A 26475-nucleotide genomic window follows, 5' to 3' on the forward strand; every position below is an offset into this window, starting at 1 on the left:
TTTGTATGCTGTTTCACACTTGCTTTTTATTTTTTTATTCTGTTCGAAATAAAGAATTAAATAAAGGTATCATTTAATGTGGCTGAAGTTAACGGGCATCAAGGGAAAAACAGTTCTAGAAATAGAATGGACGAAGATGGTTGTGGTTATTGGTGGTTGCAGTTAAAAATCATTCAGTTCCACAACATCACTGCAGGGTTTTTCAGGACAGTGTCCTTGTCTCAGCAGCTTCTTCAAAGACACTCCCTCCATCATAATGCCAGAAGTCAGGATGTTTGCTGATGATAGTGCAACGTTTAAATCTATTTTCAATTCCACACCAAATGAAGCACACATGCTGCACCAACCGCATTAAGGCATGGGCTGGTAAGTAACAAGTAATATTCATGTTATTAATGTGCTATACAGTGACCAAGCCATTGGCAAATCCACACCTGACTCATGAAGAGTGTTTCTGATCTGTCGGACAGGTGTTGGTAAGCCTAAGGTTTGGCTGATGTCTCTAAAAGTTTTATTAGTGTTTCTCAGTCTCATAATGGCTTCTTTGACTTCAATTGGCACAACTTTGGTCCGCATGTTGATAAACAGCAAAAAATGTTTCCAAAGGTGATGGAAAGACTGGAGGAAAGACTAGGGGCTGAGAGCTCTCTTAAACCTGCATTAAGGAGGCATTTAAACACACCTGAGTAATTACAAACATCTGTGAAGCCATGTGTCCAAAACATTATGGTGCCCTGATTATGGTGCACCAAAATATTATGGTGCATTGGGGGAATGATGTATAAACACAGGTGTAATTTCTACGTGGTGAAACCAAAATGTATTAAAAAAACTCTTTAATAAAATCTGACAATATGCACTTTAACCACATGTGATTTTTTCTATTACAAATCTCAAATTGTGGAATAGAGGTGAATAAATAAATGATGGGTCTTTGTCCCAAACATTATGGATGGCACTGTATGTAACACGTATTCAAGAATGCAAGAAGTTTTCCCTTTTTTGTCAATTGAAGATCATTCTAATTTAAGTTGGTAGCTTCCAGTCTGAAATGCTTTCAATTGAAATGCTGCAAGTCAGGGTAGGTTTCTGTCCTTCACTAAAATGAGGCCAAAGCAGGTGAAACATTCTGATATAGTGTGCTGAGTGAAATAAATTAGAAAAAGTAATAGGAGTGTGCGAACAGTTACACGATGTCACAGGCTATTAGCGTTCCCAGGTTGTATCCCCATTAGCATTCCCAGTGGTGGGTTCATTTTATAATACAACTGGGCCTTCCATCCCAAAAGATTAACTGGGCTTGACAACCACATTGCTTTGCTTCTTTCCAAATACAAGCCAAGCCAAAATGAGTAAACATATACCGTGGCACATATCTCACTGAAAGTAATGGGATTTAGAAAAAACAATTAAATTCACAGATTGACCAGTTCTTCCAGCTTTGTTTTCACATTCACTGGCAGTGGTTTTGCTCAGGCTTCCTGAGCACCAACTCGATGGAGCAATGGCAGTCAAAAATCATACAGAATTAACAGCTGCATGGGTTCCACAATTTCCAATCATTGCTTTGCCAGTGCTGTTTGCGAATTATTAGTTTGAAAACTTAAAAATCATTAACATAATGTGCCTTAAAGGTGCAGCATTACCAGAATTAAGAAATTAATTACAGTACCTCATGGTCAAGACCATGAAAAAATACAAATGCTTGCTCTGCACCGAGACAGTTTTCACAAAACACACAAAAAACCCCAAATCATAATAACATATATAATGCTGAAAATGCAATCAAAGACAGTTCAAAACATCTCAACGATAAAGCACAATAATGCCTTTCTGTGATTCTTCTAAATGCTGAATATGTGCTACAATGTGTGCTTTGTGCTATAATGTGCTGAATGGTCTTTCATCATCATTTTAATATCAAGAAACTAGGGTTACAACAAAGGTCAGTGGAGAATCTTTGACCTGTATTACAAATACAGGCCCTGAATTACAACTTTGCTTATCATCATCTCCCTCCAAATTGTATCTGTCTAAAGTTCACCTTCTCACAGCTGTTGTGAATATACCCTATAAACTGAGACTCCAGCCCATACTCTCATCACATCTTTGTTTTGCACAGGGTTAACCTTCAACTCCTCTCTTAGCTCAGTTATGACAACAATAAAGAGTCCGAAGAAGGGTCTTGACCCGAAACACCACCCATTCCTTCTCTCCATAGATGCTGCCTCACTCGCTGAGTTACTCCAGCATTTTGTGTCTACCTTCGATTTTACCAGCATCTGCAGTTCTTTCTTACACAAATAAAGTTTCTCCACTGACCTTTGTTGTAACCCCAGTTTCTTGATATTAAAATTATGATAGACCATCCAGCACATTATCCCAATTTCACCATTAGGTGCATACACTTCAAGGCCATGGCCATTCCAATCAGTCCTGATTTGCAAGTTTTTTCTTAAAATGAACTTCAAGCATCGCTCTTCCCTTATCATTCATGTACTATTGTATTAACGGCCCACAATTGATATAAAACTGACAAGGAGTCCCAATGACTGCCATCGCTCCCCTCAGTTGCAGTAATGGTATACCACCTTCTACGATGGTCACTCCCCAGCTGGTGCCATGATCAAACTTGCCCGTTTACTGCAATGTTACACTATAAGCAAAGGAATTAATGGACTAAACAGAAAAACAAAGAACAACAGCTGTGAAGAAAGCAATGTGAAATTAGATTTACAAGGCACTGAAGGTCAGAAAGATGGAGCGGGGTTGGAGAGCTGCAAGTAGTCAGCCGGGAGAATAGGATGATAGGGTGGGTAGAGGCGATCACTTGCCTCAGGAAGCAAGTTTTGGGGAATGAGGAAAGTGGGCACGGAATGTATTGACAATTGTAGAAGCCAAGAATATAGGTGTGACAACTAGTATAGAACTAATATTTTTAATTCCAAATAAATTTACTAACATTTCACACAAATATATTTTTTGTTATTTAATACAGTGCTCTTTTGTATATGCTGATTCATTTGTTTGCCACCAAAGTTGTAGAAAATAATAACCTCTTAGGCAAAACACAATGCGTTTTGCTACTGTGTCATGTTTTCACTATTATATCCCATGTTTGTGGCTGTTAATAATGTATTTAAAACAAATTGCAATGAAATCTTAGAATTGACAAATTATTTTAATATAATTTTGAAAACATTACCTCCGCTGTAAGACCAAAACATGAAGGATGTTCCCATTTCTTATATGCATCAATTATTTCTTCACATTTATTAAATACTTCATCTTCAGAACTATAATGCATTTTCCGCTAGTCTTACCATCCATGCACTTGTTAGATGAGCTTCCCTCTTACTTTGAGGAAGGTAAACCACACAATTATAACCTCAGAAAAATCACAAATAAGGCTGGATATATTGCTACTTAGTCACGAATCTCATTACAGGAGACTTTCCAGAAAGAATAAAAATCAGGCAAAATAACCTACCTAATGTATTGTGAACACCATCTGCTTCTTCCTTCACCGTCTCATCCAACCGTTCCAGGTTCTGAACCAGCAGCGCTACCACTTGTCCTTCCAACTAAATTAACAAAGGATCAGATTACTGTTAATCATTTGCATACTCAAGAATATAATATATTCCAAACAATGTACATTTTTTGCTGATAGACATAATTCACTAACAAAATAAATCGGAAAGCAACATGTAAATATTTTCTGCTTGCCCAGCAGATGAGTAAATTTGCCAGATGACATGCAAATGGGATTTGTGGCTGTTTGTGAGATGGAACAACTTGTGTACTGCTTAAAGCCCTGTCCCACGGTACTAGTTCATTTCAAGAGCTCTCCCGGGTTTGCCTTGATTCGAACTCGGAGATTTACGGTAATGTTGCGGACAGGAAGGCACTACAACGGGTGGTGAAAACCGCGCAGCACATCATCGGTGCCCCGCTCCCTGCCATGGATGCCCTCCACCGAAAACGGTGTCTGAAACGGGCTGGGAAGATCATTAAAGACCCCTCCCACCCCAACCATGGACTGTTTGCCCTCCTCCCATCAGGGAGGCGGTACAGGAGCCTCAGGTCTCGTACCAGTAGGATGAGGAACAGCTTCTACAATCATACCGTCGCATTGCTGAACTCGGAGTCCCGCCGATAGATTCCTCCGGTCCCTCCGTCCCCATTGTTTAATTATTCTGTATTTTTTTATTATTCTGTATCCTCTTTTTTTTTAAATTTCTATATTGCACTACTACGGACTGACGCAAAACTGCATTTCGTTGTACCCATACTCAGTATTTGTGCAATGACATTAAAGTTGAATTGAATTGAATTGAATGGCCACTCGTCGGTACTCGGGGCTCTCATGGACAATTTTCAACATGTTGAAAAATCTTCGCGAGTCTTCCCGTGCTTACCTGCCGATAGCGAGTCTTCCCGAGTGCCTGCCGTTAGCGTTACGAGCCGCTAAGAGACGTCCCCGAGCTCCGACGTACCCGCTACGTTCATTCTCTGTGCTTACCACGAGTTTGATTTTTTTTAAACTCGGGAGAGCTCTTGGAATGAACTCGTACCGTGGGACAGGGCTGTTACAAAGAGGCCAATAGAAATGGACAGACATTTCTATCTGATTTAGTGCAAAATCCAACTTCAGCCACTCACATTCTATTTTCATTGTCAGTCTCCTTGCAGCAGAGACTTTTGCATTCCCTCAATATTTCAAATGACTATATTACTACTTTAAAGTATAAAATAATGTCAAAATTTATTTGAATGTAATGCTTAAATGATAGCTGAAGAGATAGCATCCACAAAGTAAAATCAGATTTCCTCTTCCAACCAATCTATATGAAAAGTGATCAAGTCCCTTTTTAGGAGGTAGTTTATTTTATTTACAACCTCCCATGTTGAGCACCAAGAGACACAGTTTCCCCAAAACACAGAGGCATGAGGAACTGCAGGTGTAGCCTGAAGAATGGGCTTGACCTGAAACATCACTTATTCATGTTCTCCAGAGAGGCTGCCTGAACTACCTACTCCAGCACGTTGTATCTTTCCTTGAAACATTGACTGCTTGTAGGGGACAGTGGGTATAACATGCCTCACCCAGACCAAAAACAAGGCTTATATTGTAGCTATTTCTGCAGTAAGAATATCACGGCCTTTGAGTGCTTCCTGATAGCTTAAGACCCCACCCAATTTATTCTAGACTTTCACCATTCACTCTTCCTCCACTAAAGCTAATGGCTCAGCACCCATCTATTCACAACAGTAGCCCTGCATCATTTAGTTGCCACCTCGCCTCCATTTCAAAATCTTGTGAGCTCAAATCCCACAGCAGAGAATTGAGCACATGAGAAATAAAAACTTGAGCTTATGACCTTTACTTTTAAGTTCAATTCATCAGGTACTGGAGGCAGGGAAGGGTTAAATTCTACGATAAGGTGGAAATGATATTAAAATTACTAGTGCCATCAGGACGCATTCCTTCACACAAAGAATAATACAAAATTACTAACTTAGATTATCTTTGATACCTCCCTCCCTTTCGTGATCTCTGATTCCATTTCATCTCGCTCCCAAGATGAGGCTCACCACTCTGAGACATCAAAGAGTCCTCTTTCTTTAGTACACGCTGTATTCCCCCCCCCCCCCCCCCCCCCCCGCTGTCATAGATGGATCTCTCACCTGTGACGCTTCTGTGACCAGCAATTCTGCTCTTGCTTCTTCTCCCTCAGACAAAATAAGGATAGTTTGTGTAGGGAGGAACGGAAGATGCTTGTTTAAACCGAAGATAGATAGTTTCAGAAGGGTCTCCACCTGAAACGTCACCCGTTCCTTCTCTCCTGAGATGTTGCCTGTCCCGCTGAGTTACTCCAGCATTTTGTGTCTATCAAAGATAGTTTCCCAGGTTCTTACCTTTCACCCCAGAGACCTGCATCCCACACATTTTTCTGCCACATTTCAGTCACCTACAACATAAACCCACCACTAGTCACATTTTACAATCTCCACCTCTTTCCGCTTACCATAGGGACCACTCCCTCAGCCACTCCGCCCCCTCCCCAGGTACTTTTCCCTGTAACTGCAGGAGATACAACACCTGTCCCTACATCTTCTCCACCAGCTCCATCCAGACTCCAGCAGCCCTTCCAGGTAAGCCAAAGGTTCACATGCATGTCTTCTAATCTCACCTGCTGCAGTTGTGGTCTCCTTATTTCAGCTACACCACTCCTTTACATCAGCTAGACCAGCATAGATTAAGTGACTGTTTTGACAAACACTTGCATTCGGTATGTCTAGGCCTGCTGGATCTTCCTCCTGATAACCTTTTAGACTTTTTCTGCCCGAGGGTTTTGGCCCGAAACGTTGCCTCTCTCCTTCGCTCCATAGATGCTGCTGCACCCGCTGAGTTTCTCCTGCATTTTTGTGAACCTTTTAGACTTCCCTTTCCCATCCGACCTTTCAGGCCTGGGCCGCCTCCATTGCCAGAGTGAGGCCACAAGCAAACTGGAAGAACAGTGCCTCATATTCTGCTTGGGTAGCATACAACCTAATTGTATGAACATTGAATTCTCCAATTTTGGGTAACAAATCTACTAACATAACACCTTCCCCAATATTTTTTCTCTTTTCATCGCCCCTGCTTCTTTTCCCGTGGCCAAACCCCCACACCCTCCCATCTACCTATATTTCTCCCTTTAGCTTCACATTTCACTACTCCTCTTTTCTTATCTGGCACTCTTACCTCCTTCTCTTTTATATTCCTTTAGTTCCCTTTTGTCTCCTTTCCATCCCTATCCTTTGTCCACTATCTACTCATCAAAAACAGTCACCTATATCCACCTACCATGCTCTGCCCCACCCAACCCCTTTTTGAGCTTTCTTCCCACTTCTACAATAAATCTGAAGGGCCCCAACTCAAAACGTCGCCTATCATGTCCTCCAGAGATGCTGCTCAGTTCCTTCAGCATGTTATGTTCTACCAGCATCTGTAGCTCCTTCTGTCTGCATAGAAATCAGATAGCACATAAACGATTCGATTTATTCTGAGACAAGGATACAGGAAATTTAGGCCAATTTCTGAAGGGCTGCAAATATTCAATTGATTGAAATGTTTCTATTACACTTCTCAGGAATACATGGCTCAAATAATGATGCGGGTTACAAGGGTTTCCACTAAGAGCAGCAGCACAAATTCTAAGGAAAAGATGCCACTCCATTGCAAAATGCATTGTTTGGACCAAGCTGGGCTAAGAATTCTGGAAAATCAAATGACTGAGGACATAGAGATTTACTTAGACAGGGAAGAAATTCATTAATGTTAAGGGAAAACTAAAGCCTTCAGGCTGTGTAATGATTTGCAAATTATAAACAAAATGTAACAAGAATAGGGAGCGAGATGAACATTCAATTTACAGTGTCCAAGATGAACAGTGGTAAAAAAGTTGTAATTAAATTAGCTTTATCAGATTGGCAATCCATTCATAACCAGCTACACAAATTAATATTAAAATAGACATGCAGATCTAATCTAATAATTATAAAGACTTGGTAGACAAAAATGCTGGAGAAACTCAGAGGGTGAGGCAGCATTTATGGAGAGAAGGAATAGGTGATGTTCCGAAATGTCGCCTATTCCTTCTCTTCATAGATGCTGCCTCACCCGCTGAGTTTCTCCAGCATTTTTGTCTACCTTGGATCTTTCCAGCATCCACAGCTCTTTCTGAAACTGTAAAGACGTGGGTGAGTGATGACTAAAGCTAAGAATTAAATATTCCTGGTAGTTGTCATTACAATGAACAAAAATGTGAAAGGTTGTGATGGAGAGGGGATGGGTGGGATTGGATCCTTAATGATGAATTTTGCATAGACACCAATAATGATAATTTGTCTCATTGGTTCAGGAAGCACAATCAGTTTAAGTAGTAATATGAAAGAGTAAACAAGAAAAGTAGGTGATAATAGTTTATAGACCCTGAATACAATTAACTTATTATTCAGTCATGGTTTATCTGGGTTCCTGATCAACTCTGTTATCTCGATGCCCCCACCCCACCCCATTACAAAACATCGCCCCTGTATATCATTTTCAAACCACCTCTGTTAGTCTGTCTACGAGTCTCTGGGACAGGATGTATGATGGAGAATGGTTAATTACAGAGCGCGCCATTGTCAGTATGTTGCGCTAAAGTAATGTCAAGCCTTCGATGAGACATTAAATTGGAACCGTGTAGGAAGGCAAAAATTCCAGGAGTAAAATCCAAAAGGAACAGGATTGACCAGGTGTTCTGGTCAATATATTTCCCTTAACATTAATTGGGTAACTAGAACACTGTTGTTCATAGAACTCTACTATGTGCAAACTGATTGTTGTGTTTGGCTTAAAAAAGTTATTTAATGATTAGACTTCAAAAGTGATTCATTAGCACAAGGGGACTGTGAGACACCTCAGTTGCTATAAAAATTCAATCATGTTCTTATTAAAAATTGGCATACACTGCGATTTGCTTCAATCGATATTAACAAAAAACCATGAAAATATTTAAAACTCAAACATGCATATTTCAGAGCTATTCATCAAATGCTGGTTTGTTGATACTCAATAAAAAAAGAGCACAATTACCAGCCATCGCTTTCTTGTTCTGACAACCCAACTAAATAAAAAATACCAATATGCAATTTTCCTTCAGCAAAGCTTGCAATTACATCAGTAAGAAAACAAAACACAGGGCTCATTGTCATAGGTTTAACCTAACCTGGCAAAGAACTGCCCTGAAAACTATTTTAAGGTTCTGCTGATCACATTCAATGCACAATAACCAATTCTGTATGCAATGTTTGCTCACTAATACTCCTGCAAAGTAATTAGTTCATTCATGCATAAACGACACCACAGAAACACATTGACCTTATCCATCATCCCACAATTTTGCAAAGACTTTTTTTTATCTCACAAGGACGATGTACTTTCAGCTCCACACTCATATTGGGGAACAAAAGTTAACCATCAACCAACTTTCCGTACACAATGTTGAACACACTATGTTAAACTGGGGACATCATATTCTGCAGAGGATGGCTAATAATATTGCAACAACAATAAACAATGACCCTCAGTTTATTAGCATGCCAGTTAAATTGAGGTTATTAAACTATGTGCCAGTGTGTTCAAATGTACTTTGACATCCATCATTAGGAATAGATTCAAGGCAATAAGTATCAGTAAGTACTATTACCGAAACTTTATTGTGTATTGAGGAGCTCCGACCGCCGGAAAATGGAGGGGGACTGGCCAATTTTTGTGCCTTCCACCAGTGATGATTGCTGTGGTGGATGTTTGTGTTAAATTTTTATTGTGTATTGTGTGTTATTTTTTTATTGTACCACTGCTGGCAAATTCATTTCACTTGCACTTTATGTGCAGGCGATGAATAAAACTTGACTTGATGGTGATGATGCAGGTTTATCATGTATATGTCACGTATAGTCCAGGAGGTGTCATCCCACATAGCCCAATGGAGAAGAACCTATATCTTCTTCCCATCAACTCCCCAGTAAGTTCATGACACACAAAATGCTTTCTACCAGTATTGCCGCTTTCCTGGCGTGATAGGGGCAATTGATTGCACACATGTCCCAATCAAAAGTCCAGGTGGGGACCTCGCTCAGATGTTTGTCAATCAGAAGGGCAGATATTCTGTGAATGTACAAGTAAATGTAAATGTTAAAATCATTTTATTTCTGAGAAATATTGAATGAAATCCTTTTAAAGATATCTGAATTCATGGTTTTTCATGAGAAAATGTAATTGTCCAAAACAAAATAAATGTGTCATAGCAATTTTTTTGTCATAGCAATTGTAATTTTATCGGCTTGTAACGTCAGGAGAAATTCTTTCTTGCTGGCGTCCCAGTTTCCTTTCCGCTGTTTCTTTTTGTCAGCCATGTTGAAGTTGCGTCTGCTCGTGCTTCTGCTATTACATTGCACATGTGCAGTACAAGCAGACATCGTCACCATGGCAACTAAAACACGGTCTAACTTTAGACTCAGCTAAAACCAAAGTCTAAAGTTAGACTCGCCTTAGACTTTAGTCTAACTAAACCTCGCTACCAGAATACAAATTATTTCTTAAACCGAGCGTCGGGTTTAGTTAGACCGAGCGGCAGGTGTAAGGGGTATATTTAAGAGGGAGTTAGATGTGGCCCTTGTGACTAAAGGGATCTGGGGTATGGAGAGAAAGCAGGTACAGGATACCGAGTTGGATAATCAGCCATGATCATATTGAATGGCAGTGCAGGCTCGAAGGGCCGAATGGCCTACTCCTGCACCTATATTTTCTCTGTTTCTATGTTAAGGAAAGTCTAACTGCAATTAGTAGAATACAGGCATTTATGTCCAAAACGACTCTGTTCTTTAACTCTTTCATGCAGTTAAAGAACATGTCATCATTACTCGCATTTCCAATCTTGCTTATTTATTTAAAGTCTCTCCACTTTCCATATTTAACTCAGTTTTCTTTTGCATTATGAATTTCGTAGTTGCTGCATTTTTTCCTTACTCACTTTAACCTCAGTTTTTTGTTATCCTTGAAGACCCAAGTATTCAATACACTTTCTTTCTTCTCATGGGAATGCCTGAACACTCTCTCTCATGGGTTCTTATTGTTTAGTCACTACTTCTGCTACAAATGTTTTATTACAATATGCCTAGAGTCCCCTACTCAATTTGCTGAATTTAAACTTTTTCCAAGTTTAAATTGTCAAACCTTAATACTATTGTCAATTTTTTTCACGTCACATTGAGAAGAAAATCACTGTTTTAATAAATGTATGTTTTTACTATCAGATGACTTGAATTGAATCAGTTTTTAAATGCACAATTCATTCTTCATTTTCTCTTCCGTTTTACATTCTAGGTAATAAATAGCCAACCCTGTATGAATTTTGGTTTGCCTTCACAAATGATTTTGTGGTGATACACTGAGCCAACACACACCACAGAATATGCTGACAAAGTAAACAGCTTAGAACAAAGACATTATCCGATTCCTATAATGTTTTTTCACAAATCAATAAAAGAGCTTACTCTGAATTTGTACCTCTAACATTCTAAATTAACTTGATCCTTGATTTTGGAGGGTCAATTATGCAGAATTAAAACCATTTCAATATATTAGGTAAGAATATTCAAATAGTTATCAATTTATTTATTTTAAAACTATGATATGCAATGATCTGTTATGCAATCAGATCTAGTCAATGAAAATTAATTTAAATAACAACTTAAAGTACAGTACAGTACTGGGATGTAATGTTAAAATTGTACAAGGCATTGGTGAGGCCAATTCTGGAGTATGGTGTACAATTTTGGTCGCCTAATTATAGGAAGGATGTCAACAAAATAGAGAGAGTACAGAGGAGATTTACTAGAATGTTGCCTGGGTTTCAGCAACTAAGTTACAGAGAAAGGTTGAACAAGTTAGGGCTTTATTCTTTGGAGCGCAGAAGGTTAAGGGGGGACTTGATAGAGGTTTTTAAAATGATGAGAGGGATAGACAGAGTTGACGTGGAAAAGCTTTTCCCACTGAGAGTAGGGAAGTTTCAAACAAGGGGACATGACTTGAGAATTAAGGGACTGAAGTTTAGGGGTAACATGAGGGGGAACTTCTTTACTCAGAGAGTGGTGGCTGTGTGGAATGAGCTTCCAGTGAAGGTGGTGGAGGCAGGGTCGTTTTTATCATTTAAAAATAAATTGGATAGTTATATGGATGGGAAAGGAATGGAGGGTTATGGTCTGAGCGCAGGTATATGGGACTAGGGGAGATTATGTGTTCGGCACGGACTAGAAGGGTCGAGATGGCCTGTTTCCGTGCTGTAATTGTTATATGGTTATTATATGGTTACAGTAAACCATCAGCCATTCAGGGGAATAGTGGGTGCTGGTTGCCGGAGAACTGTTCGAACATTACTCTTCCCCCGAATGGTAATCTCTTCCCATAACAAAGCTTGGAATAGTGTGGCAGACATGAAAACGATAGACCCAGGTGCAAATTAGAGAAGAAATGCTTGGAATATTGGTGATTTATTGGCTACTAGTCCTCCATTTTGAGTAAAAACAGCTCTAATAGCAGTATCCTTCAAATCATTACGAATAACTAAATGTCATCCAATGCAAAGCTTACAAAGACACATCATTCTTACATAGATACCATTTCACTTACAATCCCACATAACTTGCCTCTCCAAGTTTATCCAGGTCCTACCTTTATCTCTCAGCCCAAGTTCTCCCAAACCTTTTGGCTTTAAATTATGTTAGATATGTTAGATGGGACCTTTCTTCAGACTAATTCAGTCAGCAGAAAGATCGCAACCTGAAACCTCACCCATCCATGTTCTCCAGGTGTGCTAGCTGACTCACTGAGTTTCTCCAGCAGTTTGTGTCTTTCCTTGGTAAACCAGCATCTGCAGCTCCTCGTTCCACAAGGATGCTTCTTTCCCCATCTCCTCCACTATCTAACTTCCCTGCCACTTCATCTTTCACAGTACTGTATGCTAACTCTTCCCATTGTCCAAACAGGTGTCATCTATGAGTCTTAAGCATAAAATGTAGCAGTACTGGCAATGCAGTCCATTAAAATGAAATATTATATAGAGGATCTATCTCTTCATTCAAGCAAATGTTAGAGTTCAGAACATAATTTGAGGAACACGAATATTAAGTTAATTATGAGTTTCATTCAGTTATAAATTAGACCACTTTATAAAGCGAGTTCATTATAAAACCCAAGTATAATTGTTTTGCAATTTTCTGCGTGGGGATAGGAAGGCAGGAAGGTATCTGTAGCAGATAATTCTAACCAGAGCAGAATGCACATTTAAAACCATCATAAATATCAACCCTGGGAAATCACATTTAATTCAACTCATCCCTAAACTGAAGTGCACTCACATTCGTTTGCATCTGCCTCAAAAGCTATATCCATTTAAAGATTCCAATAAAACTCGCAATGGCATTTCAAGTGCACAGAAATGCCGTTGGGAAACGTAGAAAAATCCCAAATGCACAGGGCAAAAAAATAAGTAAAAATATTTAGTAAGGAATAGACAATTTTTTGAGCAATCAATTGACTACAGTCAAATCATCTATAAAGGGACCAAAAAATCACTGCACTCACCAAAGCATCTATGATAACTTCTGCTCCTTCTTCACTCTCATGCAGGGTATCTATATCTGTAAGCTCCTGCAGGAGATCCACAACCGCAATGGAAACATGTAAACATTTGTTAAAGATCATTCTATGTATATTTAAAGATCTGCACTCAAGCGATATTATTAAATAGTGATAACATTCATTTTTGTTAATATTTTTGGACAGACCAGGCTGATGATGAGCAGATCCAAAAACTGTCTGGTGGAAGTCTGAAGAGCAACTAGTAAATACTGGAAAAATTGCATAGGCAGCATCTCTAAAACGAGAAACAAGTAACATTTCAGATAAAAGGTTCTTCATTAAACTGAAACATTAACACTGTTTCTTCCACAGAGACTGAATGACCTGCTTAGTGTTTCCAGCAAGAAAAAAATAAAAGCAGAATTAGTTTATGATTTTATCGCCCTCAAATTCTACCATTCACCCACACACTGGGGGGGCAACTTACAGCAGCCAATTGCCCGAGCAGCACGCCGTCTTTGGGATGAGGCAGAAAACCAGTGCAACAAAGGGAAACACGCGATCATTAGAAGAACATGCAAACATTGACAGTTTCAGAGGTCAAGATTGAAGCCAGATCTTTGATGCTGTCAGGCAACAGCTCTACCAGCTGCGCTATTGCACCACCCAGGTTACAACATAAAGTAGCGATGTTACAAAACCTATCTTCAGTGGCGCTGCAGTTCTGCCACTGGCCGTGTGCGCTGTGGGGGGGGGGGGGGGGGGGGCGGGATTAAAATGCAGTTTTGTACTGCTTGTCGGAGAGGGATTTCCTCGGGCTGCTAGCTGATGAAGAAAAATCGATCGGACTTCCCATTTTTAAAACAAATGTTAAATAGCTGGACAATTTAATAATTGGTTTAAAATAAAAAGCGACTTTGAACGCCCTCCACGCCTACAATGTGACGGATCGTAATGACAGGACAAAACAAAGGGTGTTGTATATTTTACATATAATCTTGCTTGGGATGGCTTTAATCTAATTTTACGTTGCGAAAATGTTATTTGGGCCCCATACGAATAGGCAGTGTTTTTCCTGTCGATATGGGGTTCAAATTCACCACAACCGCACCGTTCCAATTGATCGCGTTCCAGAAAACCCCACTCGCAAGATGATTTAAATGCTCTTTTTTTTTTACAATCATGTCATGAGCATCTAAATAGTCTATATTTTGTGTTATTGTCTATCCATAAGTCAATATTTTTATACTAAATATACAAAACAGTTTTAGCCATATGTATTGTGCAAAAAATAATAATTTTGATTATATTGAGAGGATTCTAGATTAATTTATGGGAAGTAAACATTAAATTCCTTCCATCTGGCATATAAATTCATGACAGTGAGATTTAAAAATCATGTTATATTGTGAATTCTAGTGTGAATGGGATTAGTTTGTTATTTGGATACTTAGGCTATTTAAAAAATATATACTTTTCTTAAGAAATGGAATCCACAGGACATTCTTAATGGGAAAGTAGTGGGCAGAAAGGCATGTCATGAGTGGTTTGAAGAGCAAAAACCTGTAGTTTACAATGCCACAATTGAAAAGCTGAGGAAAAACAAGGTGTACGAGTTGCTTATTGGTTACAATTTGAGGAGTATGATGATGCTGCTGATTATGATATGCCAATGTACCAGCGAGCAACTGATCTTCTCCATAAAGACCGTCTATTGCTAGAAATTGTAATTTATTTACCTATCTGTTACGGACTTACAGCATTTAATACAATAATATTAAAGTTCTGATCTTGAGAATATCATATTTTTGAATTTTCAACGCAGTCTGGGTGTTTATTACTATTTCTGTCACAACGATCAATTTTGTAATTAGCTACAATTAGGTAATTATCTAATTATATGCTTTAATTTCAGGTCATCCAAGTAAGATGTTTTATATTCGTTTCAGAATGCTTCAATCTATAATAACTGAAACTTTCATTCAGTTCTCTTAATTTTTAAGAAAGTTATGGGCTTTTAACTTTCGATCCTTTGTGTTAAGTCAATGGAAATGCAATAGGGAACAAGATGCTAATTTCCGAGTATGAAAATGGCCATAACTTTTTTTAATACTGAAGATGTGAAATTGAATTAGGTGTCAAATTAAACTTCTTTTTATGCTTTATCTGATGGGATCAATTGCAGACTTGATTTTTAAAATCTCACAAATTTGTAACATTGCTACATAAAGCATCCCTTTCCACTCAGGGATATTGTCTGAGTTATTGAAAATAAATGAGTCATAGGATATATACTATTGCTCATCTTGGATGACATCTTATAACCTACATATTATTTTAGTTAGTTCAGTTTTGTTTAGTTTAGAAATGCAGCATATAAACAGGCCCTGCAGCCCGCCGAGCAGCAATCAAACCTGCACGTCTTTGGAATGTGGGAGGAAACCGGAGCACCCGGAGAAAACCTACGTGGCCACAGGGAGAACATACAAACTCCGCTCAGACAGTAACCGTAGTCAGAATCAAACACAGGTCTCTGCCGCTGTAACGCAGCCGGGCCACTGCTGCGCCACTGTGCTGCCCCTGAAGTTCTGAGGTTATGTTGTCAAATACATTAAGATATAAAAAATCTGAATGGCAAATGTACATCACTAAGTTCCAAATAGCTTTGTTTTAAACCAGCATTTAAAAGATATCAGTGTTTTCATGGCCAAGAAGACCAATCAGGGACTGAACAGCATTGAGCTCCACAAGCAAGTGGTATAGATCTGGCATGGTGGCAATCACATGCATCTCCTGTATAATGTCATTCAAATCCAACTCGGATTCCATAAACCTGTAAGACAAGCAGAAAACAACATTTAAAATACATTGGCAGCATTACAAAATGAATAACTGATTGGATTTTGTAAACAACCCTCAAGAAATCAAAGGCTCTCAGTATCCAGATCATTCAATAAATGGCCCAATACACACTGTTAATTTACTGATCACTTTTTGATCTTGGATTTTGTTATACAGTAGCACTATTCATACATTAGTACAACATCATTAGGTGGGAGCTCAGAAAGGTACACTAGGAGCAATTGTTATTGGGCAAGTCCACATCTGACATGTGGGAATCGTTTAAAGACCAGATGATCGAATTTTAGGGCCGGCATGTTCCAGTAAGGAGGAGCGATAAGGAAGGCATAGTAAAGAAAACTTGGATGACCAAATAGGTTGTAAAATTGGTTAAAAAGAAAAAGGAACGGCAAGCAAGGCTTAAAAGGATGGAATCAACAAGGCCTTAGAGGAAAATAATAAAAGGGAGGAAAGAATTCAAGCGGGTAATTAGAAGGGCTAAAAGAGGACATAAAATGACCCGACTTCTTCAAAGTTATATTAAAAACAAGAGGATAACCAGGGAGAAGATAGGACCACTAAAGGATAACAAAGGGAATGTGTGCTTGGAGTCTGGGGATGTAGGCAAAGTATTAGATGAGTACTTGCTTCTATTTTCATCAAGAAGGACATGAAGGACAATGAGATGAGTCCGGAGAATACTAATATGCAAGCTCATTTGAGATTATAGAGGTGATGGTACTGGGAGTATCAAAGTGGATAAATTCACAAAACCTGAAGGGATTCATTCTAGGCTATTCAGAGAGGCAAGAGAGGAGAATGCAAAAGCTTTGACAAAGATCTTTGTGTCTTCTGTAACCACAGGCGAGGTCCCGGAGACTATCCGTCTGTAGCCAATGTTATTATTCTATTTAGGAAAGGAAATAGAGAGAATCCAGGGAAATACATCAGTGAGCCTCGTGTCAGTGGTAAGGAAGCTATTTTTATTATTCCACATACAAGGTACTTCCATTTAGAAGAGAATGGGTTAATTGGGGACCGTCTGCATGACTTTGGACACGGCGTTGTACATGACTTAGATCCTCGACATCCTCATTCACAGACCACAGTCTGTTTGTATTGGTGGAAATGTGTCAATGTCGATAACAATCAGCATGGGAGCACCTCAAGGCTGCGTGCTCAGCCCCCTGCTATACTCTATACTCATGACTGCTTAGCCGGTCATAGTGCGAACTCCATCATCAAGTTCGCTGACGACACCACTGTTGTGGGACGTATCACTGATGGAGATGAGTCAGAGTATAGAAGGGAGATCGACCATTTGACCAAATGGTGCCAGCACAATAACTTGGCTCTCAAAACCAAGGAACTGATTGTGGACTTTGGAAGGTGTAGGATGTGGACCCACAGTCTTTATATCAATGGGTCGATGGTGGAGAGGGTCAAGAGTTTCAAATTCCTGGGTGTGCATATCGGTATGTCAAGGAGGACTCTCTCGAACTTCTACAGGTGCACAGTAGAGAGCATGCTGACCGGTTACATCGTGGCTTGGTTCGGCAACTTGAGCGCCCATGAGCGGAAAAGACTGTAAAAAGTTGTCAACACTGCCCAGTCCATCATCGGCTCTGACCTCCCTACCATCGAGGGGATCCATCGCAGTTTATTAACTTGATCAAATGTTTTTGAGAAGGTGATCGGTGACGGTGTTGGATGTTGTCTACATGAATTTTAGTAAGGCATTTGATAAAGTTAAGATGCACAGGATTAACACTTGGTCGTATGAATTCACAACTGGCTTACTGATAGAATGCAGAGTGAGTTGTCTGTATGGACATGTACCACCTCAAATTCAGGCAAACATCAACCATTGGCACAAAAAATTGATGAAAGCAACCTGGTAGCAATCCAATTGTGCTTGTACAAGGAGTGAAAGATCTAGTTAGCTGCTGTGGGAAGTTCTGTTCCCCATAATACCTTTTGTAGCTTTTGTACTGCCCAGGTGATATGCAATTCAAACTATGTATAATCACTATTGCAATCAAGGAGCAACTCACATATACTGACTGCACAGTAACTGATGACCAAGTTAATGTGAAAATAAAAGATCCAAAGATAATATAAAAAGTACATATCCAAACCCCACTTTGTTTATATTGTTTGAAAAGGGAGAAATTATTGAGATTTGTTAAATATCAGTACATAACACTCACTTCTCTGGGTTCTCTGGGAATTTGATGCGTAGTTCCTGATTTTTATAGGCTCTTTTCTCAAACGTTAAGATCATCTTCTTCACTGAGCTTTCATCCAAAGGTTCAGCCTGAGGCAAAAGAAACAATTTTCATCACTAAAGAAACATTTCTTTGGATTTCAAAATATCTATACAATCAAAGTCGAGTTAACCAGTCAAACTCAGTCTTCTGGGACTCTTTTACACCTGACTATTAAGGAATATGCACTCACATATTCTCAACAGATACCAGTAAACTGCAAGAGTAGCCCAGGCGAGTAAATGCAATGCATTTTATAGATGGTAAACACAAAAGCTACTGCAAGTTGCATTTTATCCAAGATAAAAGTTGCAATTAGCTGCACTCATTCCCACAATGTGCCTTGTAGATGTGCAAAGGGTTTGGGGTGTCAGGCAAGTCACTTGCCATGTGATACCTATTGTAGCATCTAAACTGTATTTGTAGTCATAGTAGGGTTATTATTGTCATTTGTACTGAGGTACAGCGAAAAGCTTTCAGTTTGCGAGCTATTAAATCAAATTAGAATATATGGGAACAATTAAGCTTTAATATAAAAGGTACAGTGAATAGAAAGGTACCAGAATGCACAATACAATTGTAACATCACAGTTTGAGAATTTTTTTTTTGTGTGGCTGTTCCAGTTGAATTTCTGGTCAATGGCGATCACCAAGCTTTTTAGGTTGATAATGACAGTTTAGGTGGTCATTTAAGATGGCTTGCATGACGCGTGCGATAATGTGCTCGGACGAAGTGCGTAGTTACCAGTCGGAATTATACTCAATGAAGCATTCACATAGAAACATAGAAACATAGAAATTAGGTGCAGGAGTAGGCCATTCGGCCCTTCGAGCCTGCACCGCCATTCAATATGATCATGGCTGATCATCCAACTCAGTATCCCGTACCTGCCTTCTCTCCATACCCTCTGATCCCCTTAGCCACAAGGGCCACATCTAACTCCCTCTTAAATATAGCCAATGAACTGGCCTCGACTACCCTCTGTGGCAGGGAGTTCCAGAGATTCACCACTCTCTGTGTGAAAAAAGATCTTCTCATCTCGGTTTTAAAGGATTTCCCCCTTATCCTTAAGCTGTGACCCCTTGTCCTGGACTTCCCCAACATCGGGAGCAATCTTCCTGCATCTAGCCTGTCCAACCCCTTAAGAATTTTGTAAGTTTCTATAAGATCCCCTCTCAATCTCCTAAATTCTAGAGAGTATAAACCAAGTCTATCCAGTCTTTCTTCATAAGACAGTCCTGACATCCCAGGAATCAGTCTGGTGAACCTTCTCTGCACTCCCTCTATGGCAATAATGTCCTTCCTCAGATTTGGAGACCAAAACTGTACGCAATACTCCAGGTGTGGTCTCACCAAGACCCTGTACAACTGCAGTAGAACCTCCCTGCTCCTATACTCAAATCCTTTTGCTATGAAAGCTAACATACCATTCGCTTTCTTCACTGCCTGCTGCACCTGCATGCCCACTTTCAATGACTGGTGTACCATGACACCCAGGTCTCGCTGCATCTCCCCTTTTCCTAGTCGGCCACCATTTAGATAATAGTCTGCTTTCCTGTTTTTGCCACCAAAATGGATAACCTCACATTTATCCACATTATACTGCATCTGCCAAACATTTGCCCACTCACCCAGCCTATCCAAGTCACCATGCAGTCTCCTAGCATCCTCCTCACAGCTAACACTGCCCCCCAGCTTAGTGTCATCCGCAAACTTGGAGATATTGCCTTCAATTCCCTCATCCAGATCATTAATATATATTGTAAATAGCTGGGGTCCCAGCACTGAGCCTTGCGGTACCCCACTAGTCACTGCCTGCCATTGTGAAAAGGACCCGTTTACTCCTACTCTTTGCTTCCTGTTTGCCAGCCAGTTCTCTATCCACATCAATACTGAACCCCCAATGCCGTGTGCTTTAAGTTTGTAAACTAATCTCTTATGTGGGACCTTGTCAAAAGCCTTCTGGAAGTCCAGATACACCACATCGACTGGTTCTCCCCTATCCACGCTACTAGTTACATCCTCGAAAAATTCTATAAGATTCGTCAGACATGATTTACCTTTTGTAAATCCATGCTGACTTTGTCCAATGATTTCACCACTTTCCAAATGTGCTGCTATCCCATCTTTAATAACTGACTCTAGCAGTTTCCCCACTACCGATGTTAGACTAACTGGTCTGTAATTCCCCGTTTTCTCTCTCCCTCCCTTCTTAAAAAGTGGGGTTACGTTTGCTACCCGCCAATCCTCAGGAACTACTCCAGAATCTAAAGAGTTTTGAAAGATTATTACTAATGCATCCACTATTTCTGGAGCTACTTCCTTAAGTACTCTGGGATGCAGCCTATCTGGCCCTGGGGATTTATCGGCCTTTAATCCATTTAATTTACCCAACACCACTTCCCGGCTAACCTGGATTTCACTCAATTCCTCCATCTCCTTTGACCCGCGGTCCCCTGCTATTTCCGGCAGATTATTTATGTCTTCCTTAGTGAAGACGGAACCAAAGTAGTTATTCAATTGGTCCGCCATATCCTTGTTCCCCATGATCAACTCACCCGTTTCTGACTGCAAGGGACCTACATTTGTTTTAACTAATCTCTTTCTTTTCACATATCTGTGAAACATATTATTTCTGCTTCAAATAAAGTCACAAACTAAACATATTCACCAATCAAGACATGATATATCCCACAATGACATGCAGCAAAATTATAAGACAGTATCTCAACTCTTTATACACATTGCAATTAATTAAATTTCTATTAGTTCTTTCCACTTCCAAACAAAAATGTGGTTGGATTATTCAGCGTATGATCAACCTGTGTCAATAAATCCTGGACCATGGTAACATATATGCGTAAGTATAGTTGTGAATGTTGCTCATTAAATAACTACAGTACTGATACTCCATATTAAGAGCATTGATTTGCCGTTAAAATGAATTCTGTAATAACGTGTCAACGGCAGCAGTGACAATCGAACACTGCGGTTTTAATGTTTCACGTGTTCACAATTTAATTAATCCATCTTTATGGATTAAAACAAATAATGGGAATTAAAATACATTTGATTGCATTCCGTTATCAAACAGTCAATGTTCGTTCTGAAAACATTTCCAGGACAATAGGGTCAGGGAGGGGGTGTGTGTGAATCAGTGCGGGGTGGATAGATGGCGGGGGGGGGGGGGGGGGATGGGGTTAGAAGGCAGTCGGTGCAGAATGGATCGATTGAGGCAGGTGAATTAGTATGTGTTGGTTGGAGTAGGTAAAATTGTGAGGGGAGAGCACGGGGGATGTCAGTGGTGTTGAATGGGGGAGTTCAGTACGGGATGGATGGGGGTAGACAAAAGTGCTGGAGAAACTGGTGAGGCAGCATCTATGGAGCAAAAGAAATGGGCAATTTTTCGGGTCGAGACTCTTCTTCAGACTGTTCCCCACATTCTTCTTGAATGGGAGGATCAGTACAGGATGGATGGGGGGGGAGGGGGGGGGAAGATCAGCGCAGGATGAATGGGGGGGGGGGGGTCAGTACAGTGTGGATCGGAGGGTCTGTGCAGGATGAATGAGGGGAGGGTGCAGGATAAATGGAGGGTGGGTCGGTACGGGATGAATGCGTGGATTAGTACAGGATGGATGGAGGAGAAGTGCAGGATGGATGGGAAAGGGGTAAGTACAGGATGAATTGGGGGACCAGTGTAGGATGGATAGGGGGAGGTGGCAGGAGAATCAATGCAAGGTGGATAGGGTGATCAGCGCAGGATGAATAGATTGGGGGGGGGGGGGAGCACAGGGGATGTCAGTGAATAGAGGCGGGAATGGGGATCAGTGCGGGATGGAGAGGAGGGGTCCCGGGATGGGGGGGGGGGGGGGTGGAGGGGGCGTACAAGTAGAGAGAGAGAGAGAGAGAGAGAGAGAGATGAGAGAGAGAGGAGAGAGAGAGACGAGAGATGAGAGAGAGAGGAGAGAGAGATGAGAGAGAGAGAGCGAGAGAGAGAAGAGATGAGGAGAAGAGTTGAGACAGATGAGAGAGAGAGAGTGAGAGAGAGAGAGAGAAGGGGGGCGCAGGGTATGAGGAAGGCGGGTCAGCGCTCCTCGAACAACATCGCCCCGTTGCCTTGGCCGTTGGGAATTCCTCGCCACCGCCTCCGCCTCCCTCCTCCGCCAGCCAACAGCAAGGTGCGGGGCCGAGTGGTGCAGCTCAAAGATCCTATAGCTATAGTATCTTTGGTGCAGCTGCTTCAGAAGGGTCGGAACGAATGACGGGTCCCGCACAGTGGCAGCAGCGGCCGCGACAGCGGCTCCATCTCCCCCGCACCCCGCCCGCCCTGATAAGGGCCTCTGCTTGCAAATGCGCTAACGGCACTTTCAATACAAACCCTCCCGCACGCCGAGGCCTCCCCCTCCCTCCCTCATATCATATATCATATATAGGATAGGGAATTAGATCTTCTCATGTTGGAGAGTCTCTGCCTCATTCCTTTTGTGATGCAAATATTTTCCAAATGACCCAATCCTGAACACAATCACAGCCCCATCAAAGTTGGATCAAATTCCAAAGCCTCCAATCTAAGAGCAATAAATTGCAGAGGTTCAGAACAAAAAACAGCTCCAATCCATCTCTGCAAGGGTGACTAAAGGAGGCAATATATTGTTCTTGCCAGCAAAGCACATAACTTCCGAATAAATGAGAGTGAAAGGAAGGCTTACTTTTGCTATTCAGAGGATGATGGAAAGGTGAACCTCTCAACATATGCATTTTTCTTGCAATCAATTGAAATTGTCAAGACTGAGATTGATAGGTTTTCTTTTAGATAATGGTATCAAGCGGAATGATCAATATGAGATTGACCCTGATCTAATTTTACCCAATAAAAGAGCAGATGTCTTGGGATTTGACTGGCCTTCACTATCTGCAAAAACTAAATATTAGCCACAAACTAGTTTCGGAATGTTTCAAATGCAAAGTACCAAAGAAAGCTGGGATAAATGAACTAATAATTTATAAGGTTGTAGCAGTAATAGAAATGTGGCAGCAATATAGTTAGAAATGGCAATTAATATAATTGAGAATAAAACATATTCACCCTGTCTTCCCACCTCTGGATGTGTTTTACGCATTCTTCCCCAGGCGGTTGTGAACACAGTGGCAAATTTTGTTTCCTTCCAACCTCTTGACAGAGGTTCCATAGTTGGCCCAGATTAGATTCCACTTTGATCGCGTTCTGTACTGATTCCATTAGTTTCTTCTGTTTCTAGTAGCGTGGATAGGGGAGAACCAGTGGATGTGGTGTATCTGGACTTCCAGAAGGCTTTCGACAAGGTCCCACATAAGAGATTAGTATACAAACTTAAAGCACACGGCATTGGGGGTTCAGTATTGATGTGGATAGAGAACTGGCTGGCAAACAGGAAGCAAAGAGTAGGAGTAAACGGGTCCTTTTCACAATGGCAGGCAGTGACTAGTGGGGTACCGCAAGGCTCAGTGCTGGGGCCCCAGCTATTTACAATATATATTAATGATCTGGATGAGGGAATTGAAGGCAATATCTCCAAGTTTGCGGATGACACTAAGCTGGGGGGCAGTGTTAGCTGTGAGGAGGATGCTAGGAGACTGCAAGGTGACTTGGATAGGCTGGGTGAGTGGGCAAATGTTTGGCAGATGCAGTATAATGTGGATAAATGTGAGGTTATCCATTTTGGTGGCAAAAACAGGAAAGCAGACTATTATCTAAATGGTGGCCGACTAGGAAAAGGGGAGATGCAGCGAGACCTGGGTGTCATGGTACACCAGTCATTGAAAGTAGGCATGCAGGTGCAGCAGGCAGTGAAGAAAGCGAATGGTATGTTAGCTTTCATAGCAAAAGGATTTGAGTATAGGAGCAGGGAGGTTCTACTGCAGTTGTACAGGGTCTTGGTGAGACCACACCTGGAGTATTGCGTACAGTTTTGGTCTCCAAATCTGAGGAAGGACATTATTGCCATAGAGGGAGTGCAGAGAAGGTTCACCAGACTGATTCCTGGGATGTCAGGACTGTCTTATGAAGAAAGACTGGATAGACATGGTTTATACTCTCTAGAATTTAGGAGATTGAGAGGGGATCTTATAGAAACTTATAAAATTCTTAAGGGGTTGGACAGGCTAGATGCAGGAAGATTGCTCCCGATGTTGGGGAAGTCCAGGACAAGGGGTCACAGCTTAAGGATAAGGGGGAAATCCTTTAAAACCGAGATGAGAAGAACTTTTTTCACACAGAGAGTGGTGAATCTCTGGAACTCTCTGCCACAGAGGGTAGTCGAGGCCAGTTCATTGGCTATATTTAAGAGGGAGTTAGATGTGGCCCTTGTGGCTAAGGGGATCAGAGGGTATGGAGAGAAGGCAGGTACGGGATACTGAGTTGGATGATCAGCCATGATCATATTGAATGGCGGTGCAGGCTCGAAGGGCCGAATGGCCTACTCCTGCACCTAATTTCTATGTTTCTCAATTAATCTGGTAACCTGTTTCCATAATTTGTTTCTCTCCTTCTCGGTTTCATTCAGGCAGGCAGCTTGTGTATTATCTGTTTCTTCTCGATACATGAGTTTTCTGTAGCTTTCTATTGACTCGTTACCATTTTCCCATATCGAGTTTTCCTTCTTCTTAGTTTCCTTTAGGCAGGCAGGTTGTCCTTGACTAAGCTTGACTTCGCCACCTTGTGGTTCCTCAGGCATGGCTCTTTCTTCATCGTCTGGCTCCATGATTTTAAAGAGGTCTTGGCAGATTGCCAAGTCTTTAAATTGAACAAACAAAGTCTTCTCTGAATTCTGCTCCAACTTTATGTAAACATTGAATGGCTATGTTGAAAACAAATTTCTCAGAACAATAACAAACTGATATTGTCGACAACATCTCATCAAACATCCATGGGCTTAATGATGATGTTAGTTCGAAAGGAATGTGTGTTATCAAGACTTCAAAACAAATCCCCAGGTCGGACTGACTGGAATCTCCAGACAGTGGAAAAACACTTTTATGCTATCTTCCAAGCTAGTGGCTCGCATTCATTATCTGGCTCTTCTTACAGAAGCCGTTTAAAATTAAAGCTCTGCAGCTTCAAAATTCAAAGAAATATCGTTGATTTTTACTCACAATTTCTTGATAATGTCTTTAGATCTTCAGATAAGTCTCTTGGCTGTCGATAGACCTCCAGGCCATCCCTTGCCGAGATCTATTGTCTTCAGTTCCTCGGCTGGAACCGGTCTTCTGCCAAAACCTCTTTCGAGATCTTAGCCAAAACTTCTGTCCCACTCTCTGGGACTGGCATTCAACCGCTACATTAAATCAAAGGAGGTTTCCTTTGATTTAATGTAGCGGCAAATTTTTATATCGTTCAAGAGATTACGCCCTCTAGCCGCTAAGTGGACGGCATGATTAACGAGAATGTCATTATACGCATGCGAGCTTTCCGTCAGGGACCTTCAGAACTTCCTCACAGATAAATCTTCATAACAGTCTTTTGATTAATAGATTCTTTATTGTTGATGAAAAACAATAAGGTACATCCAAACTTCTTCCGACTCGTACACTATAATCTTCATCGAACTCCGGCTTATCGCTTTAAAGGTTAGAAAACTCCTTGTGTCTCCGTTATGCTTCGCATGGTCAAAGGGTATGCCTTTTCCATGCTGGTCCAAAACTAAACTAATAACTAAGCTTCTGCACAAGAAACTTAGCTCTAAACACTCCCTAGAATACATCACAAATCCCACCCACAATATAACGGGCATTCTAAAATTTAAAGACACATGCCATAATTAATGACACAAAAAAGCCAAATGGCCACTACAGCTTATTTCCCCTTATCCCCCAGCACTCCCTCCCCCTCTTCTGCAGCCTCCCAATTGCACTTGCTGCCAGGACTTTAAACAAAATAATCCAATTGCACTTCCCCTGCCTCCCCCAGCACTCCCTCCCCCTCCTGTTAACCTCCCTGCTTTTAAACTTTAAAAACTTGCTGGCATGAACTCAGTGTTCTGTGATTGCAACATTGTTGCGGGCAGGGTCAGGAAGGATTTGGATCCCATTGTGATTTCATAGCTGTAACTGCCAGCGCAGATGGAAGACATTTTTCTCAAAGTGGGATTTTGTAAAGAAAAAAATGTAAATAACTTGAAAAATATAACACCAATCTCAACAAAACGTGATAT

The 26475-nt window shown here is 40.8% G+C and overlaps 1 protein-coding gene across 1 annotated transcript in view; it reads right to left on the reverse strand.

Annotated features, from left to right (window-relative positions):
• ctnnbl1 (catenin beta like 1) overlaps positions 1-26475 on the reverse strand; it is a 98593-nt gene that overhangs the window by 57776 nt on the left and 14342 nt on the right. The window contains exons 3-6 of the mRNA XM_033041615.1: positions 18229-18335; positions 15871-16010; positions 13181-13278; positions 3491-3584 (exon numbers count right to left, since the gene is read on the reverse strand). Of these exons, the coding sequence (XP_032897506.1) occupies positions 3491-3584; positions 13181-13278; positions 15871-16010; positions 18229-18335 (439 nt within the window). The remainder of the gene's footprint in view (positions 1-3490; positions 3585-13180; positions 13279-15870; positions 16011-18228; positions 18336-26475) is intronic.

This window comes from Amblyraja radiata, chromosome 23, assembly GCF_010909765.2.
Source record: "Amblyraja radiata isolate CabotCenter1 chromosome 23, sAmbRad1.1.pri, whole genome shotgun sequence".
Classification (NCBI taxonomy): Eukaryota; Metazoa; Chordata; class Chondrichthyes; order Rajiformes; family Rajidae; genus Amblyraja; species Amblyraja radiata.